This window comes from Pygocentrus nattereri, chromosome 25 (assembly GCF_015220715.1).
Source record: "Pygocentrus nattereri isolate fPygNat1 chromosome 25, fPygNat1.pri, whole genome shotgun sequence".
In the NCBI taxonomy this organism is placed as follows: Eukaryota; Metazoa; Chordata; class Actinopteri; order Characiformes; family Serrasalmidae; genus Pygocentrus; species Pygocentrus nattereri.
Genome location: NC_051235.1, coordinates 19,310,775 through 19,327,874, shown reverse-complemented (window position 1 = coordinate 19,327,874; position 17,100 = coordinate 19,310,775). Strand labels below are relative to the sequence as shown.

At 40.1% G+C, this 17,100-nt stretch overlaps 1 protein-coding gene across 2 annotated transcripts in view; it reads right to left on the bottom strand.

The window, feature by feature from the left end:
• mettl15 (methyltransferase like 15) overlaps positions 1-17,100 on the bottom strand; it is a 113,750-nt gene that overhangs the window by 42,757 nt on the left and 53,893 nt on the right. For both annotated transcript variants that reach the window (XM_037534411.1, XM_037534410.1), the window contains exon 3: positions 12,325-12,461. In XM_037534411.1, coding sequence (XP_037390308.1) covers positions 12,325-12,461 — 137 coding nt within the window. The remainder of the gene's footprint in view (positions 1-12,324; positions 12,462-17,100) is intronic.

Here is a 17,100-nt window from a genome sequence, read left to right as displayed (position 1 = left end):
ATTAGTATGGTTAAGGGTGGGCGATATGACAGAAATATAACATGAACACTATACAAGACATGTATTATGATATTTGGTTTGTAAACAAGTTGGAAGAAAATACACCAGCAAAATATTAATGTTACATTTAAAAAGGGCTACAAACATGAAACACTTAAGCTGGTAAAAATTAGGAATGCACAATCGGACTTGGCCAAGATCGGAATCTGTAGATTTTTCCTCTGAACTTCAATCGTTCAAGTTATTTGTTTCCCAGCGTCGGGGAAAAAGGCAGAAAATGTACCAACCACTAGTACTTATTACAGTACACATCTTGTATCTGCACTCTTTGTCCATTTTATCAGGTTCATTTACCACATAGGAGCAAAGCACCAACCCTCAAAGCACCAACACAGAGCAGGTATGATTTAGGTGGTGGACCATTCTCAGCACTGCAGTGACACTAGTGTAGTGGTTGTGTGTTAGTGTGTGTTGCGATGTTGTAAGTGTCCAGTGCTGCTGGACTGAGAATAATCTGCCAACCAAAAATATCCAGCCAGCAGCATCCTCTGGGCAGTGTGATGAAGAACTAGAGAACCCCAACACAAACTATGCAGCAACATAATTCCAGCAGCACTGCTGTGTCAGATAGACCATCACAACACACACTAGCACACCACCATCATGACAGTGTCACTGCAGTGGTGAGAATGATCCACCACCTAAATAATACCTGCTCTGTGGTGGTCCTGACCATTGAAGAACAGGCTAAAAGGGGGCTAACCAAGTATGGGAGAAACATTGGGACTAGTCTGTTTTGAATTAATCATTTTTGTGATGCCACAAAAATCAGCTCATTTACATATGTCCACCTAGCCAGCCTAGAGCAGTTTAGTCTGACCCATTCGCACTGAAGTTGTAAGAAGTGTTTCAGCCCAGATACCTTTTTTGAATGAGACACAACACAACAAATTGGACCAGAGGTAATACATCAGTCTAAAAGGCACAACAAACACAGCGATTTCAATTCTTATAGATAAAGAGAGGTTGCAAAATGGTCATGAAAAATACATGGTCATAAAATAAGTTCATTAGTGGACCAGAATAAGAGTGGCCCACAAGAAAAATAAATGATATGGGTCCTTAAAATGCTAGTTTGCCTCATTAAAGATCAAACAATGTTATTTATATAGTTTTGGCTGCTAGAAAATAAAAAAGTCCATGTGATAGTGTGTTTAATGTGTTCATTTAACCAATACAGTGCGAACTTCGAGTTACAAAATAAAAGGCTATCTGCCAATTTGGCTGTAAAGAAGTTGGAAACAGAATCAGCCATAAAAAATTCTTGATCAGCACAGCCCTAGTAAAAATAAATGGATTAAAAAAGATGAATATATAGGGCTGATATTTAATCTATCTATCTATCTGACTGCTTGTTACTTTGTAGTTTATGTGGATACTGTACTTTTTATGACACTTGGAGTTGCACATTGCTGTAGAAGCAGTGACAATACAAATGATATAGACAGAAAAGTGCATTGCGATGTACTTTAACAAGACAATAGTAACATATCATACTGTCCAGGCCAACCATGGCCAATGTACAGTAATCCTTCTAGCTTTCTCTCCCTCTCACTCCTCTCTTTCTATGGGTTTTCCAGTACTCTAATGTTCCCCTCCCAAGTCTCCAAGCGCACTGTGGGGGTTTCCTGAGCTCCGTTACTCACCAAACGATTTGAGAATATGCGAAACACTTACATAACAACTTTAAATTATTAACTTCTTTATGTGGTTTAAACACAGTGTTGGAGATATAAATGTGTTACGTAAGATCTTATATCATTAAACAGGACAAGTTTCATTGGTGAGCACGTATATGTGTGTCACAGTGCGTAGATGTGTCTGAGGGTGTGTGTGTGCGTATGAGTGTATGCACGTGTGTGTTCCAAATAAAGTCTTATAATTGCTTAAAAGAACGGGCCTATTTATAGTCGTGCAGCCCACGATGCTGACATCATTTAAAGGAAAAGATGTAAAGAAAGAACAACACACTCTTTACTGACTCAATCACACACGATTCTGGCAGGAGAAAAAAAGCAGCAGCTCCTTGAAGTTGGAGATAAAGTACGGAATATTAGGTGCTAGTGTTGTCCTTGGAAAGCTATTCTAGAATGATCCAAATGTTCCTAGAATGGTGGGATCTTCTTGTGTGCCATTTCAAAGTACCAGGCAGAAGCAGATGGCAAATCTTTAGGCCTCCGTTCTTCAGATGCAGCAAAACACCAATGACAGTTAAATGCTAAATATTATGTGAAAACTATTTTGATCCACAATACATATCACTACATTTATCACAGTATGACTAAGTGGACTTCAAATAAGGAATATTTCTGGATCTCTTAACAGATATAAAAAGACCATACGTCCATATTTCTGGAAACTCCCTTTTATTTGAAGGAAGCAGGCAGTAAGCATAGTCCATTCTCTGATTTTCTTTGAAGAGTGGACACTGCGTTCCTGAATCATTAAAGGAGTAGTTCTGTGAAAATCAATTATGCAAATATACTAACTCATTTAATGAAAATAAACATCAGCATCAATCACTGTTTTAAAGTGAAAGGAATAATAAGACATTACCGTAGGCAAAAGTTTGAACACCCCTGATCAAATTTCATATTTTGTTGATTTTATAAGTAAAAAGGTAACCTATAATCTACAGGAAACTTATATATGGTATATTGGCTTTCAGCCAATTGCAATGCACGATTCCTATTTACTTCCTACATTTAACACATTGAAAACATGCATTGGACACATTTTATGCTTTATTTTTACCAATGTGTGATCAATGATCAAAACTGTAACTGTGCATTAAAACATGTAGAAGTGTATTCTCTGTAGAGGACATGCTTATTTAACTGAATTTGACTTAGAAAAGGACTTCTGTATACAACTGTAATAAGGAACAATAAATAATATTAATACATAGCCACAAAACTGGTGTTGGCCCACTTAAGAAGCCCATACAGGACAGTTAACAGATAGCATATTATATATATGAACTGAAATTATTGAAAGTCAGCACTTTGGATTGTTTACCCTGCCATAGTACTTCCGATACTTCATACAACACTACTCTGAATCTCTTTCGGAAGAGCAGTACTCAGTCATTGAGAGAGACAGCTGATTTGTAAACCAGTGGTGTGTCACCTGAACCCAACCACAAGATAAGAGCAGCTTAATGTTGTTGATGGGTTTACATAGAAAGAGCAAAAATAGGGCTTTCTCAATGTAAGCTGTTAAGCCGGAAGCATGCTCGAGTGTTCCCTTTAAATAATCGAAAAGCAACAATTTCCTGCCAGCATAATATAACGTGACCCATGACCGCATCAGCAACACCAATCTATAAATGTCCTGAAATTCATTTCTCCTCTCCATCCCAGAGAGCGAGAGAGCGCAGACAGAGGCAGATTAGAGATATTTGCTTATGGAGGATGAAGAGCATATGTTATGTGTAGCGCATGTGTAAGCCTCCGGTCGGATTACTGCTCTTTGTTGTTTTTTTTTTATGCACATTCCACTGAAAGGTAGCTCTGTCCTTAAGAGGTTAGACCCCAAATGTAGTCGATCAGCCAGGAAATGTTTTGGGTCTGAAGTTTGCCCCCACCCCTCCAAAAAAAAAAAAAAAAAGGAAATTAAAACAATATAATGTATGTTTAAGGGTTAAACAGCTGACAATGCAATAGGTGTGCTCTGTACCATCGATCTTGCTATAGCTGCAGCAGTGAGGATTAGACTTGAACTCTGTTGAAAACATTCAACATAATCAGAGAAATTAACAAAAGAGAACTTAAAAAACACCATAAAAATAAATATATGCTGCTTTTTAAAATATATACTGTCATTTTGACTGCAACCGCTCTATAAATGCCTGCTTGGAAGTTTCCTCTTAGCTACCTACCATGGTGAGTTTCTCTCAAGTCTTCAGTTGCAGTTGAGAAGGAAGAGGTGCTGCTGTCTCTCCCTCAGTGACTGTGGAACATTCTGGAACTAACAAAGCGTATTTTACAAGTTAGCTGTGAGCTGAGGCCAACTTCACTGGACTATGATAGCAGAAACACTCTCTGTTACATTAGCTAGCTATTTAAATCAAATTTAATGTGCTTGTTTATAACTTGTGCTTGTTAGAAATGACTGCTAATGAAGCTAATCGCTAACTAGTTAACCTGGCTAGCTAGCTAGCTCACATTGCTACAACATATTTAACTACAGTTTGGCACTTCAGGGACGTCTGTTTTCTGAAAGAAACTGGTCAGAATTTACCTGCCCTCTTTTTTAGCCTTCTCTCTGTCTCTCTCTGCTCCTGTAGCTCATTAACTCCTGATTTTGGTTTCATTCTAGCCAGGTCAGAACTGCTGAGCAGCCACTGCCATCTGCGTTATAGCCAACAACAGGTAGATAAGCAGAACTTCAAAGACTTTTTTTTTTTTTTTAAATCAACACACAATATACCAACAAGTAAGGAGCAGCATTACAAAAATATAACAATAACACTATACCTGGGGCTTTTGGGGAAAAAGAAAAAAAATGATTCTAACTCATTGTGCATATTCAGCAGTTTAAGTTCAACACAAAAGCGACCAAATAACGATGAAATTCTGCACAGAATTAGTCAAATTTCATCACTTCATTTACATTTATGGATTAAAACATTTTGACATTAGAATAACATTGTTAATAAAGATTAATGCTGAGGTCACTAGAACGATAAGCACTTAGTGGCACTATTTTGTCATGTATAGAATGTCTACTGGACCCCAGGAAGAATAACAGCTATCATGCAAGCGGCTAATGGGGATCCTAAAAATAAACAGATGAACAAAATAATGTCTTAGTACTGAAATGCAGGTAGGTATAAACGGTGGAAAGCCATTTTTCAGTTTCAGTCCAAAAAGCTCTCATATATTTACAGGAGAAAATGGATTCTCACTGTGAATGACAAAAACTGCAAAGAGTATTTTCAAAACCAAATCTACCACAAAGAAAACAGGATAAACAGATGACAGAATCTTAAAGTGAGTTTACTTTATTTCGGTAAGGACCAGAAGTTTGAGGTAGTCTGTAGCAGCCTTGACCTACATAATGAATTATTCATAGAACTTGAAAGATGATCATGGAAAATGCAGCCTTGTTTGTTTTGTTTTGTTTTTTTTTTTTAAAAAGAGTATCAAAATTTGAAACCTAAATCAATTTATTTCCAAGGCTTTTGGAGAGCTCCCCATTCAGTGAGGGCTTTGGTTAGTCAGGTCCATCATTACCCGCGGCCTGACACCCTTGGCTACGAGGCTAATAGAAACTTATAGCTGCCAGGCTGGTGTTGTGTAAACTGTATTCTTATGTCATCACACACTCGCCTCAAAATGCTCTGGGTAACTAACTTGTTTCTGACAGTGTATGTATAAAATGGGCATATATAAGAACACTGCATAACTAAAACAGTAGTTGAAGCTGCGCATCTTAAAGCCTGAAATCTGTCTGTACTTTTGTATAGATTACAGTAGTTGTGTGTATTCATCTAAGCGCACAGCAGCTGCTCTGAGGGGGGAAAAAAACAAGAGCTAAATGTTGTTTTTCTTCTGAAATTTTCAAGTCATTTGTCTCATCTGTGTCTCTCTTACACTTGAGCTGTCATCTATGAGCATGATAGGCTGTTGGAGGCTGAAGTTTGCACCAAACTGAAAATAAATGCCCCATTATTATGCTTGTACCACCATTTAGTTTTAACAGGGATGTAAAGTGTGATAGTTTTGCTTATATTTAAGACTTTTAGGATGTTACACTGAAAAACAATTGTCTTAATGTGTACACAAGTGCATGTTGTTCAGGCCATTGACTGAGCGTGCCTGTAACTGGGCTATTATACCACTGTTAGCTAGAACAATGCACAGACATTTAATGTTATCTTGAGAAACCACTATGTTGGAACAAGTTTTTAAAGAAGATGACAAGTCCCCATGTACCGCTGGTTAGAGTGTTTGAGCTCACTAACTCATCTGAAGGGGTGGCCTCCGTTAGTGAATTACACCAAGAAGACTCCAAATTTTGTTAATATCAAGATGTGGCTAAGTTTTTATCCTGACAACACCAATGCATCGTATTTTGACATTGTTATCAGATACAAATCCCATTTTTCCCTTCAATGCAGTTCCCCAGATATCTATTTCAGTCTTATACTTATTTGGACAACAAGTACAAAGTTAAAATGCACAGCACCATAACATTCATTAGCCTTATAGATCCAGCGTAAAACAAGGGGGAACTTCAGACAGCACATGTCTTGGCTGATGGACTACATTCAGGGAAAGGTGAAAATTGTACTGTATTGCAAATTTAATTATTTGCTAAATTATTCCTATAACACAATTATGCTGAATCGCACTGATCAGTCTTGTCTGTCACTCTGTGTGATAATGTGCAGTGCGTTTGAGAACTGTGACATGCCGTTCTCTAACAAATCGAGCCTGAAATGTTCTTGTGCTGCCCCACTCAGCCCCAGCTCCGACGTCACTGCAGCCTGAGACAAGATGCTGATCGACTGCTTTCAGCAGGGGAGCGTGGATGAAAATATCTGTGGAACAAGTCCACAAGCCCAGGCATGGACACACACACATGCTTGTTTTTATACACTGTCAGGACATGAAGTCATACATGTGCATCATATATTTACGCACCTAAACATATTTTTTAGACCATTTATCTGAGCAATAAGTGCTGCTCAAACAATATACACTGCTCAAAAAAATAAAGGGAACACTTAAACAACACAATATAACTCCAAGTAAATCAAACTTCTGTGAAATCAAACTGTCCACTTAGGAAGCAACACTGATTGACAATCAATTTCACATGCTGTTGTGCAAATGGAATAGACAACAGGTGGAAATCATTGGCGATTAGCAAGACACACTCAATAAAGGAGTGGTTCTGCAGGTGGGGACCACAGACCACTTCTCAGTACCGATGCTTTCTGGCTGATGTTTTGGTCACTTTTGAATGTTGGTGGTGCTGTCACACTCGTGGTAGCATGAGACGGACTCAACAACCCACACAAGTGGCTCAGGTAGTGCAGCTCATCCAGGATGGCACATCAATGCGAGCTGTGGCAAGAAGGTTTGCTGTGTCTGTCAGCATAGTGTCCAGAGGCTGGAGGCACTACCAGGAGACAGGCCAGTACACCAGGAGACGTGGAGGAGGCCGAAGGAGGGCAACAACCCTGCAGCAGGACCGCTACCTCTGCCTTTGTGCAAGGAGGAACAGGAGGAGCACTGCCAGAGCCCTGCAAAATGACCTCCAGCAGGCCACAAATGTGCATGTGTCTGCAGAAACGGTTAGAAACCGACTCCATGAGGATGGTATGAGGGCCCGACGTCCACAGATGGGGGTTGTGCTGACAGCCCAACACCGTGCAGGACGCTTGGCATTTGCCAGAGAACACCAGGATTGGCAAATTCACCACTGGCACCCTGTGCTCTTCACAGATGAAAGTAGGTTCACACTGAGCACATGTGACAGACATGACAGAGGCTGGAGACGCCGTGGAGAGCGATCTACTGCCTGCAACATACTTCAGCATGACCGGTTTGGCAGTGGGTCAGTAATGGTGTGGGGTGACATTTCTTTGGAGGGCCGCACAGCCCTCCATGTGCTCGCCAGAGGTAGCCTGACTGCCATTATGTACCAAGATGAGATCCTCAGACCCCTTGTGAGACCATATGCTGGTGCGGATGGCCCTGGGTTCCTCCTAATGTAGGACAATGCTAGACCTCATGTGGCTGGAGTGTGTCAGCAGCTCCTGCAAGATGAAGGCATTGAAGCTATGGACCGACCCGCTCGTTCCCCAGACCTGAATCCGATTGAGCACATCTGGGACATCATGTCTTGCTCCATCCATCAACGCCACATTGCACCACAGACTGTCCAGGAGTTGGCGGATGCTTTAGTACAGGTCTGGGAGGAGATCCCTCAGGAGACCATCCGCCACCACATAAGGAGCATGCCCAGGCGTTGTAGGGAGGTCATACAGGCACGTGGAGGCCACACACAATACTGAGCCTCATTTTGACTTGTTTTAAGGACATCACATCAAACTTGGATCAGCCTGTAGTGTGTTTTTCCACTTTAATTTTGTGTGTGACTCCAAATCCAGGCCTCCATTGGTTAATACATTTGATTTCCATTGATGATTTTTGTGTGATTTTGTTGTCAGCACACAAACTTTGTACAGAACAAAATATTCAATGAGAATATTTCATTGATTCAGATCTAGAATGTGTTATTTCAGTGTTCCCTTTATTTTTTGAGCAGTGTATATCATACAAATACATGCAAATAAGCATAAATACAGTAAAAATAATTTCATTTTTCAAGGTTTTCAAGGTTGCTAGGTACAGCAAAAATCTCCAGTTCAAAGCCTGCTTAAAACCCACCCAACAGTAGCTGACACTTATAATTTTCTCTTATAACTGCACTTTCAAACTAGCCCTGACACTGGGTGGGCAGTGTACCAATCACTTCACTGTATAACCAATGAAAAGTGAAGGGCCATGGTTCTACATAACCACCTCATTTGTAGGTGCACATGCTCTGTCCTATCTAGAACTTAATTGTGTATATAGAACTTAAAAGTGTAGTTTGTAAATCTAGGGGATGGAATATATAAAGATTGTAGGAGATACAGGCCTTACATTAAGCCTCAGGAGACATATGGTTCCACCTCAAATCAAGCCCTGCCTATAAGTAACAAGAACTCTTGATATAACCTCAAACTCAGTAATCAAAAAGAAATAGTTTTATCTTTTCTCTTTTGAAAAAATGGCTTTTGTAGAAAGTAGTTAAAAGTCAGGAACATTTTGCTGGTTTTGAGATTGAAGACTGGATTTGGTTTTCCTGCAAAGTCAGGCCATTTTTCTCACAACCACACTCAAAAACATAGACATAGTGCACAAAGAAGCAAGTTGTGAACCCTTTAAAGAATGTTTTAGGCTTGGAATACTGAACTTGGACAACTTGGACTGGGCCTCAGAGGATGAAGCTGCTGGAAAAGATGGCCATTTGATGAGACAGCCACTCGCAGATGAAAGAGAGAGGCCCTGATGCTGAAGTCGGAAATGGCCGCTTTGCTGGTGAGCTACTCACAGGGTGACTTCTTCTGCAAACTTGGCAGGCATGATTAATCAAAATGCTTGTTTAAGCGCTAAATGCTCACTGCAAATCGATGACAGACACCGCTCTCACCACTTTTCTTTTGAATCGTGAGCCTTATTCATACGTAGTTATGTTTGTTTCAGCACTATGGGAGATGTGTTGAGCCTGCGTCATGTGCGATGGACCGTTTGGCGATTATGAAAGCAGGTGCACATGGCCTGACAACAGGGAAATATATTTATATGTATATATCCTGTGTTTTTTTGCCTTAGTAATTGCTGAAGTGACACACGACAGAAGGTACTGCTGTCATCTCTGACGTGGTTTACTTGATGCATGCCTCTGTGTGTGTGATGCTTTTGAGTCAGATTAAGATTGAAGAAAATATGAAGGGGAAAAAGTGTGAAAATGTGTTGAGTTGTTCTGAGCCTGGATCTTCGGTGCACAGCAAATTTAAAGAAATGAAGAGAGAAGAAGAGAGTGTGTAGGATAAAAAACATGAAATTAAAGCAGCAGAAAAGAAGAGAAGAGAAGAGAAATGAGCAAAAAAGCAGAGATATGAAAAGAGCATGAAATAAGAGAAAAGAAGAGAAGAAAAGAACAGCATGAAAAAGAAAAGAATGAAAGAAGAGAAACGACAACAAACGAACATTTAAAGAGAAAAGAAAAAAAGGAAAGGAAAAAAATAAGCATAAAAAGAGAAAAGGAGGGCAGAACAAAAAATAAGAATAAAAGGAGAGTACAAGAGAAGAGAAGAGAAGAGAAGAGAAGAGAAGAGAAGAGAAGAGAAGAGAAGAGGAGCTTGCTTGGTGCAGGGGGTGCGTGGGTTGCCTGGCCCTGTTACGCAGGCCTGCAATAAGACTGGCTAATTGCTAGATTTCTTCAGCTCCTCTCACCCCTCGCATGAGTGGGAGTGGAAGGCCTCATTGCTGGAGTATATATCGCTGCTGACAGAATGGCTTGTCCTAATATTCTCTCACTTTCTCTCGGCCTCTCTCGCCCTCTCCTACTCTCTCTCTCGCACGCGTTTCTGTAGCTGCAGCAGTTCCCCTGAGACAGGTTTCCCCAGAATCGACGTAAAGAAGGATCTCTACCCACACTGCAGAATCAGGAACATCTCATTTCCATCCGCCCTCACGTACTCCCTCGCTCAGGTCCATGTGCACACACACACACACACACACAAGGCCACACGCCTTCTCTTTCTTGTCTCCTCTTTATTAAACACTATTTCTCTCTCTCAGGCTCTCTTCCCATTTTCTCTCTCTCTCTTTCTCTCATCATCCTCTCCCCTGAGCAGAAAGCAGGGAGAACCTGCGTGGGTGGCAGCGTCTCTCCCTGTCACTGAAGCCTTGGGCCCCCGCTGACAAATGAGATGTTGGGGCTTCTCTGTTGAGCGTGGGTGAGAGTGGGGTTTCTGAATCTCTGCAAACGGAGCAGCCCTGGCTGCTAGTTAAGTAATACAGATTGAGAAGCAGGCCAGGGATGGGCGTTAAGACAGGAGGAAAAGACTTATGGTCCTTTCACAGCTTCACTATCGAAGATGAATGCAGTGTCAATGTAGAATGCACAACCAGCAGCTCTATTCTTAGTCTGAAACTTTTAATTAAGTACTCAGCAGCCCCAAACTAGCTGGCAGTACTTCTGATCGTTTCAGGACAGTTTATTGTTTTCAAAGTTTCCAGGAGCAAACAGTGCTGTAATAAAGCAACAAAAGGATTTGAACAGGTTTGTGAATGTTAAATATTAGAATCAGTCCAATGAGTAAGCACAAGAGAGCCATTGTAATTATCCATAATCAACTAATCTGTTTTCCAAATGAAATCAGTGAAGTCCTTAGCAGCCTTAAACTAGCAGCACTACTTAAAGCTCCCAGTGATACTGCTTGTGAAGCATATCGAATATTCTCAAAGTTTCTATGAGACAACAGAGCAACAAAGCACCAAAAGAACATGTGGATTTGAAAAGTAAAGTGTTAGTAAGTAGAGGTGGCACATCATTTTTTCTTTTCAAAGGTGATGTTAAAACCTTGTGTATTGGCCGATATGATACCAATCCAATATTTCTTCTTTAAAAATTACTGTACTAAAAATGAGCTTTTTTAATTGAAGCACTTCACCTAAGATAACTCTTGAGTCTCTGTGGTGTGAGTTCAAATTTGAGTGTCAGGCTTGAGTCTCATGTCTTTGGGATACAAGTCCGAATTGAGTCTCAAGTTTCTTGGGAGTGAATCTGAGTTCAGTCTCGAGTCTCTGAGTTGAGTCTTGGGTCTGTGGGATGTGAGTGTAGAGTCTTTCGAGTGTTGAGTTTGTGTGGTGTGAGTCTGAGTTGAGTCTCGGGTTTCTAGGGTGTGAGTCAATTTTGAGTCTTGAGTCTTTGGGGTGCAAGTCCAAGTTAAGTCTTGATATTATGGGGTGCGAGTCTGAATCAAGTCTTGAATTTGTGCGAGTCCAATTTGATTCTCAAGTCTTTGTGCTGCAAGTCCAACTTAAGTCTAGAGTCTCTGTGGAGTCCAAGTCCCATCTTGAGGCTGTGGGGTGCGAGTCCAAGTCAAATCCAGAGTCCAAGTTGAGTCTCTAGTTTCTAGGGTGCGACTGACTTGAGTCTTGATTTTCTACTGTGCAATTCTGAGTTGAATCTTGATTTTCTAGATTGAGTCTCAATTTTCATTAAACCTGTCAGGTACAACACAGATTCAAACATTGAGCCCTTCAATACAGAAAAATCTTCAGTCTGGAGGACAGAACTGAAGTGCTACACTCAGTGCAGTATTTAAAGGAAAGAGGGAGAACAGCATAGCGGTAATGTCTGAGGCAAAACTGAAAATCAAAATTGCACACATAGTTATGTAAAGTTTTGTAGTTACATATCTGTAGTTACAGTTCAATACATGTACCACATTTATTTTGCCTGTCCAAATTGAATTAGTTTGATTTTTTTTTCTTAAACACATCAGTCTTAAGTCAGAGTTGAGCTTTGAGTCAGTTAAGTGCGAATGCAAATGAAGTCACAATTCAGTTAACATTCGACTTGAGTGGAACTCATGTCCGAGTTGCTGACTACAGGCCCCATTTAACTGTGATCATTCATTTAACTCTATTGGTAACAATCAAACTATATAGGAAGCCTTAATAAACTCACGGATGTTCTTCTGCTAGCTGCTGGGCCAAGCGGAACGCCTCAGGGTCACGGTCCGCCGCAACCAAGGTTACACCTGGGACCAATCTCAAGATGGCCTTACTGTGACCTCCACCTCCAAAGGTCAAATCTAGGATGACCTGTTTTCAAAAAGAGATGGAGGATGTTAATGAAATGTAATATGTGACAAGTAGACTGCAAGAAGCCTCTAAATGTACAATCTATAAACTACATCCTTAATAAACTACAGCCTTAATAATAACAAATAAAGGCAATTTCATAACTGCAACCGAATAAGAGCAGTTTGTGAAGCATGATATTTGGCCATGTTCTAAAATTAGTGAATTAGTGACACTGGGCAAGAGTAGCTCATCCCTCTGCATCAGTTGTATTCAAACTCACTGGTGGGATGGAGTGTGAGGACAATTGGATTTGTTTTTCCATGAAAGTGGAGCAAAACGAAGGACTGTCTGGATCAGAAAAAAGGGGTAATGACACTATGCCTACGCTAACAAAGTGCTCCTGTGTTAGTAATGTGGCAGGCAAAAATATAGGTTTATTATTTTAAATGTCGAAGTATTAAAGAAATATCCAGTATGCCATTTAAGCATCACATGCCTATGGCAGTGTTAAGGCACCCAAACAAAGACCGCAGTACTGAAAACATGCTACTGCAACAGCCCTAGGTGGCACGATTTGTACATCCATCAGTTCCCGGTGAAGCACCAGTTATTGTTATGCCAAAAGTAATGGTGATCAGAGCACAGAGCTGGGTGTCCCACTAAACTAGCTGGTAACATGGATGTAGGGCTTAATGACATATATAAATATCTAATAGCAATTTTTCTGATCAATATTGTGACTATGGATTAAACTGCAATCTCACGGCCGGTTTCTTTGCACAGGAAGACCGGCATATCCAATTTGTCTGGCTTCAAGTACAGCAGATGAGCACTTAGTTAAGTTGTTGTCCATTTTAACATACTATCATGGCATTTATCTGTACAATAGTTGCCCTTCTGCATCTTTAAATGTGACATCCAGGCTCGCCTTTGATATATATATATATATATATATATATATATATATATATATATATACACACACACACACACACACACACGTATGTATGTATGTATAAGGCTATTGGCCGATTATGATCAAAGGCAACTGGGAAATGGTATCGGTCCCTGATCAGTCCATCTCTACTCAAAACATTTGGTGAGTCTCAGGACAAACATCATGTGTTAACCATCAATGTGGTAATACAGGCCCACCAATGGATAAATGGCCCATCTCATATCCCCAACAAAGGAATGTCATTAGTGAGGAGGCCGAATGTGTTTAGAGTCTTTAACTGACACTGGCTTCTATTGATCTTTATGTCGATCTTTGCATTTGATTTAGTCAAACATCATTCAATTCAATTCTAAATTACCCAGGGTACGCCTGGCTGAGTGGTCCTTCTCAAGCACCAATTTGTAAATTTTTCCAATCAAATTCAAAGAGTCACTTTAAAATGCTTGCCTACAATAATAAGTTACACTGGTGCACAAATGCTTTCAAAGCATTTTTGATTACAAAAATAATAAGTAATTTCTACCATATTGCTTCACATTTGCATGCTGCTCATTAGGACCGATCCACAGTGTGAGAAACACTGGCTCCATGTTGAAGATAGCGTGAAAAGCTCACTCTAAGAGGTTACAAAACGCATTTGTGCATTCACCCACTTTCTCACTCTCTCCCTCACACACATGCACACACATACACTCACACACCAGAGACACTGTCCTCTGTTCTCATCCAAAAGTCGATGTATGAGTCATGGTCTCTCCTGCTGAAAAAGCCTCAGTGGGTTTAGAGAGCTACACCTCAACATGTTCCCAAGGCCCATGCCCCCCACGCCTCGAACAGAGCTGGCGTCCCTCAAGATATCAGGCTGCCTAACAGTAAAATTAATCCTCAATCTTGCAGGCGAACAAATACTTACAATTAACCTGCTCGCTCTCCAGCCTTCACTGGGGCCCGACCGATATATTGGTTGGGCGATATTATCGGTCAATTTTGGCAATCCATGGAATTATCAGCGCAAACCGATAATGTTCTGATAATTAATCCCTTTTTTTTATTGATTGCAACACTGCTCACATTCATCTCCCAATGATAGTTGTGACAGCAATACCGGTTGAACAGGCTGGTAAATCTGAACACAAAAACACAGAGCATTACAAAAACGTATAAAGTGCACCCAGGCCTAACCGGTCACAACACACAAACAAAAACTTTTTACATGTAGTGGAAAAATGAAAAATAAGAAAAATATAAGTTGTTAAACTGAAATCAGAGAGATACAATGATTATATCAGTATAATTATATCAGTATTGAGAGATTTTCGCCTTAAAAAATCTGACAGCTGTTTAGATTTCACGGATATTACAAAATAACTGATGGTATATTTATTTTATTCTGGAAGAGCAGAATGTTGATGTGACGTTGGGCTACTGTTCATTTTGTTCATTTTACTGCATTTGGAGTCCTCTACAAATAAAAGTTATTTTGTAATATTAATCCAAGTGGATCTAATTCCATTTTCTACATTTTATAAAATTTTATGTATCTATATCAGTATCAACATCAGCAGGTGTGTAACAAAAATATAATCGACATAGAATTCTTGTATCGGTGCATTCTTAATAGAAACAAAAAATGCTAAGTACTCTAAGTGTTTCTATTAAACGTATTTAAAAGGTGTGATAATTGTGGACTGACAATCATAACAGTTATTTGGGCACTGTTTGAAAGTAGGAATATAAAAATCAAATATAAAATTACACTGGCTGATTTGATGGATTATCTAAATTGTAATCTTCCTAAAATCAGTATTGGCAACGATATTTTCATACGGGTTGAGCCCTACTCAGACTAACATGCACTATGTATTACTTGTTGATATACAACCTTATTATATTTGTGTTTAAAGCCACAGTGTGATTTGTGTGTACAACAACTGTACGTTCCACTGTCTGGTGGAAAAGGGTTCTCAGCCCTCACATTTCACCCTTCATTGCTCACTAGCAGCTCAATACGGAGTTATAACATTTCACACAAACAGAGCCAACAGTGTTTTAGTTAATAATTATTACAAATATCCAAGTCGATTTACATTCCACAGAATGTCCACTACTGAGAAACATGCAAAGTCCATCCAGGTATCCAGAGCAGACCACTAAACTAGCCTCACCTCGGGGCACGGCCACACAAAAGTGTAATTAGCAGCTTCTAATGGATATGTGTTTTTCCACAGCCTGGCGCAAACTGCAGGGAGAGTGGGAGGGGTAGGATGTCATGAGGCGTGATTTTTAATTTATTCTCAGCTGAAGAGCGTCAGATTTTTATTTCTGTGCTTGTGTCTTCCCCTCACGGGAGAACATCTCCAAGTGAGAGTGCCTACTTGTGTACAAGTTTGTCTGTGCATCTGTGTGAGTCAGTCCCTTTTTGATTTGCAGCTGTGGAACAAACGTTCGAGGGCCTCGAGTTTCTTCTTACACACGCCTGGCAAGGGTGGAGAACCTGGCTCACAGAAGCTTCTGACAGGTGTTCCTGTTGTTGCGTTCCATTCCGTGTGTTTTTTTTTTCTCTCTCTCTCCATTTCTCTAACAAAATAGCTTCTGGGCTGACTGATGCAGCGAATGTGTGTGTTGTTCATTACGTTTCCCTACGTGAGGTCAGACTTGTAATCATGACGCGCCAACCTGCCCTTACTGCGCTGTGTCCATAGCAACCATGAAATTGTCACGTCCCTTTGCTTCTTTTCATCATGAAGGCGCCTCTACTTTCAGCTGAACAAATTTACAAGTTAACTTAGCTTGGAGAGAAATATGTTTCAACTACTTGAGAGAGAAGCAGAATGTTACGTAAATATATAAGAGCCAAACACTTGATTAAATACTTCTTATTTCTAATGTGAAAATCCACCACAAGTACTTCTACCCGCTTTGCCACATCTGCGCTATTCTGCCTATTATAATATCTCACCTGGAATAATGCATACATGGATAACATTTTCTTGCCTGTTTTTAACAACTAACAAATGACCACGGTCCTATGTAAATAATCAGCTGCATTCAAGTACACCCTAGCAAGTGCACAGGAGCATTGTCCTATAGATAACAGATTTATAAAGTTAGTTACTACAGTAACCATGATTATATGTTTCTACCTATCTATTGCTCTATCTATCTGTATGTGTGGAATCCCATGCCAAGTTCGCATGTGGCTCCCATTTAACATCCTCCTCTTTTCAACATCAGCCCTTTGTTTGGTTCAATGTGCATTTTTCTAGGATGGAGCTTTGATAATGACATCTTGTGCAAAGAAAACTAAAACAAAGTGCGCAAAATGTGTAAAAATCTAAATGAAATGTGATGAAAGCTTCTATGGAGCCCAGCCTTGGGTTTTGAAAATGATTTCCTGGCACTCTTGCTTCACCTGCTTCTCTCTAATGCAGTTTCTTCCTGGGCCGTCGGAATCTGAACGCCAGAATATTATTCTCCAAGTGATGACTCACTTAAGGGCTACCAATTCAAGTGTCATTACACATGGAAACTGATATGAAAACAAACGCAAACCATGTAAGGCAGAAGAGGTGACGCACATCTAGTTTTACAGATTTGCAATTAGTGGCTTACAAATTAATAAGACACGATCTCTTATTCACTCCTTTTGTCTACACAAAAAGCCAATGGTTTGTATAGTTTGACGTCTTTCCTGGAACA